The sequence below is a fragment of the Oryctolagus cuniculus genome, chromosome 9 (genome assembly GCF_964237555.1).
Source record: "Oryctolagus cuniculus chromosome 9, mOryCun1.1, whole genome shotgun sequence".
In the NCBI taxonomy this organism is placed as follows: domain Eukaryota; kingdom Metazoa; phylum Chordata; class Mammalia; order Lagomorpha; family Leporidae; genus Oryctolagus; species Oryctolagus cuniculus.
In genome coordinates this window covers 108253222-108256630 of record NC_091440.1, presented here as the reverse complement: position 1 = coordinate 108256630, position 3409 = coordinate 108253222, and the positions used below count along the sequence as shown (strand labels likewise).

Below are 3409 nucleotides of genomic sequence, written 5' to 3'. Positions count from 1 at the left end.
TGTTGGCTCACTCTTTAAATGGCCACAACAACTGGAACCAGTCAGGGGCCAAAGCAGGATCCCTTAAATCAATTCAGGTCTCCCACGTGGGTGTCAAGAACCCAGGTACTTGAACCATCACCACTGCTTCCCAGGGTCTGCATTAGCAGGAAGCTTAAGTCAGGGGCTACGATGAGTGCCAAAGCCAGTATTGATCTTGGACGCAGATGACTAAATATTTAGGGCTCTCCAGCTAAAATGCCAGCATTTAAAGACAGAAAGTGGTCTTGAACCATGGGCAGAAGGCAGTTGTATCTTGCAGACTTTATGGAGAATAGCAGTATGTGTTTGCCACTTGGAAGCCATTCTTCAGGGGTACTAAATTTTTGACTCGTACATAAAGTAGTTAAAGTTTTGCGTGGTGATTTTTTTTTCCTTCATGGTTAAGAAAATTCACACTTGTAAGAGCTTTGGTCAGGCCAGTGCCGTGGCACAGCTGGTAAAGCCACCATCTGTGATGCCAGCATCTCATGGGCGCCCGATAGCGTCCCGGCTGCTCCACTTCCAATCCAGCTCCCTGATAATGAACCTGGGAAAGCAATGGAAGATGGCAGAAGATGGCCCAATTCCTTGGACCCCTGCACCCATGTGGGAGCCCTGGAGGAAGCTACTGGCTTCCGCTTGGCCTACCCCTGGCTGTTGGGGCCATTTGGGGGAGTGAACCAGTGGATAGAAGTTCTCTCTCTGTCTCTCCTCTCTCTATCTCCTTCTCCCCTCTCCCTCCCTCCCTCTCTCTAACTCTTTCAAATAAATAAAATAACTCCTTTTTAAAAAAAGAAAAAGACCTTTAGTCTTGAACTTTCCATGGTCATCTGAATCGATTGATTTCTGACTTGGGGCTTGGTTTTGTGTTTCAGACCAAGGCAGGTGAAGCACCAACTGAGAACCCTGCTCCAGTGACCGAGCAGAGCAGTGCTGAGTGACACCAGGCTCCCCAGGCACCTTCACCATCACCAGGGTAAGAGCTTGGGGCAGGCTGCTCTTGATGTGATGGTTCCTTGAAATTGACAGTGGTACAGCCTAATCTAACTAGCTCTGTGAATCATCTCTGCTGACCCCTTGTATCCGTTGAGATGTTGGGGGAAAAGCAGTTTTGCTGGGTAAATATCTCTGGGGTCGACTTTACTTTGATAAACTTCCCAGCCCGTGGTGTTAACCCAGAGGAGACTTATCTGAAAAATACAGTGGAGTGTTGCTTGTTTTTCCTGGGAGAACCTAAGTTAATCCTGTGGCAGATGGGCAATATAATGTGTAAGAGCCAGGCTCTGTTACATGCTCTCCCTTTCTGGGTTATCCACTGCCTCAGCAGTGTCTGCTACTGGTATAGTGGGATTGCTGACTGCACTTAACCTTGGGGTTGTTGCAAGCATCTGGTGAAGTAGCAGGTCGGAAGTCCTTAGCACAGGACATGGTAAAGGATAACCTTGGGAATAAAGGTCGCTTGCTGTTTTTATCATTGTCATTTCTTCCTCCCTATTTTCTGCCTTGTTAAAATCATGGAAATTTAATTTATGTGGATCAAAATGTATCTTGAAAGACCAACTCAGTTATACACCAGTTGTAGAGTATTTTCATGCCATAGTTGGCTGTGTAATCTCTGTTTTATTGTTCAAAAAAAGTGAAAATTTCATAAATAAAGCTTTGCAATTATTACTATACATTTTAATGTCATCTGCTTTTGTTTGTAATGATTTGGCATTTAAATCAGCTTTTCATTCCTAGACATTTGCTATGCTGAAGACATTTTATTTTGTCACTGGGTAACAAGCAGGAACAATTTATCCTAGAAATAAGCTCCCTGTTCAGGTTTGTAGGAGCTGACTTAGAGGTATATATCACACCAATAAAAGTGGTTGTAGCCTTTTACGGAGTAGCTTGAACTTTCCATGGTCATCATCTGAATCAGTTATTTCTAAATATTATTTCTAGGTATTTGCAAAAAAAAAATGAAAATTTGAGGGAAAAATAATTTCTCCTACATATAATCTGTCTGGTGTTAGGGAAGTGGTTAAATAATTGTGGTATATGTTGTAGCCATTAAAATATTTGATTAGGAAGAGTTATTGATGTTACAGTGGTATATGTTTGACAAAGCCTCATTATGGTAATTTCATCTTATATAATTTCATAGTTTTTGCTCTTATATACCAGCCTTTCTGATTTGTAAACATTATTAAAAATTTAGCAGTTACCATTACATTAATAAATAGTTTACAGATCTGTACAAGGTATATACATTTTGCTTAAAGCTTTTGAAATTTTGATTATTGAATTAAATGCACAACAGATAACTTGATTTCCTATTTTTTGACTCTTTGTCATTGAAAAAGTTTGATTTTAATTTTTTCCAGGTGACCTAAAGAATTAATGACCATTTAAAAATGAAATGAAGCAAAAAGCAAACCATGACCTTAAACCAACACCAAAGAAACATCCAAGCAATAAAGTGGACAACTAACCAAGATTTGGACAGTTGAATGTTTACTTTTACTCCTTTAAGAAACTAACAACTGCAAATGGAAGATGTCAGCCAGTGTTCCCAGCAAGCTGAGACCCTGGGAATACCTGCACAACAGATAAGAGAGCAACCTCCCCAGTTTCAGCAACCACTAGGTTTCTATTTTGTTCCTGGTTTTTACTGTTTTGGTAATATGAATTGAAAGAAGAAATATACCACATGGGGAGAACCCCCAACCAAAGAAATCTGAAATATATAGTAAATGCTTTTTTTTCCTTTTTTGTTCATTTTGGATGCTGGTGCTAATCTTCCATGTGTCGTGATTTAAAAAGAAATTTTATGCCCTTATTTATTTCTAGGATGAGGGGAGGATAACATTTTTGCTTTCTTATGTGACTCTTTTAAAAACGTGCAGTAAGATGTTCCTCAAAAATAAAAATTTTTACCCTTCAAAGGAAAAAATGTGTAACCAGAGCATATTTTTGTATCCTACCATGCTTTACCTTTTCTCCCCCACTTCATTCACTTAAATTGTTGAATGGTGTATTCAAAGCCACATTTAAAGGTGAATTAATTCCTTTTAATAAATGTGAATATGTGAGTTTGAGATCATAGAAAACTGTGTTTGGAAAAGTATACAACTGAGAATTAACAATTTCATGTCTGAGTTGGGTAGTAGGTGTGAGTTGTTTGAGTAGACTCGATGGCCTATTTAGGTTTAAAGTTCAGATTCAGTGTTTTCTTTTTAAAAAAAAAGATGTATTTATTTATTTGGAAGGCAGAATTACAGAGAGGGAGAGAGATCTTCCATCCTCTGGTTTACTTCCCAAATGGCTGTGACAGCCAGGGCTGGGCCAGACTGAAGCCAAAGCCTAGCACTCATCTGGGTCTCTCAAAGTGGGTGACAGGGGC

At 39.6% G+C, this 3409-nt stretch overlaps 1 protein-coding gene across 2 annotated transcripts in view; it reads left to right on the top strand.

Annotated features, from left to right (window-relative positions):
* The window catches only part of YBX3 (Y-box binding protein 3), a 24547-nt gene extending 21588 nt beyond the window's left edge, over positions 1 to 2959 (top strand). For both annotated transcript variants that reach the window (XM_008249397.4, XM_002722155.5), the window contains 2 exons: positions 897 to 997; positions 2391 to 2959. In XM_008249397.4, coding sequence (XP_008247619.1) covers positions 897 to 962 — 66 coding nt within the window. In that variant the 3' untranslated portion in view covers positions 963 to 997; positions 2391 to 2959. The remainder of the gene's footprint in view (positions 1 to 896; positions 998 to 2390) is intronic.
* The last annotated feature ends 450 nt before the right edge of the window (positions 2960 to 3409 follow it).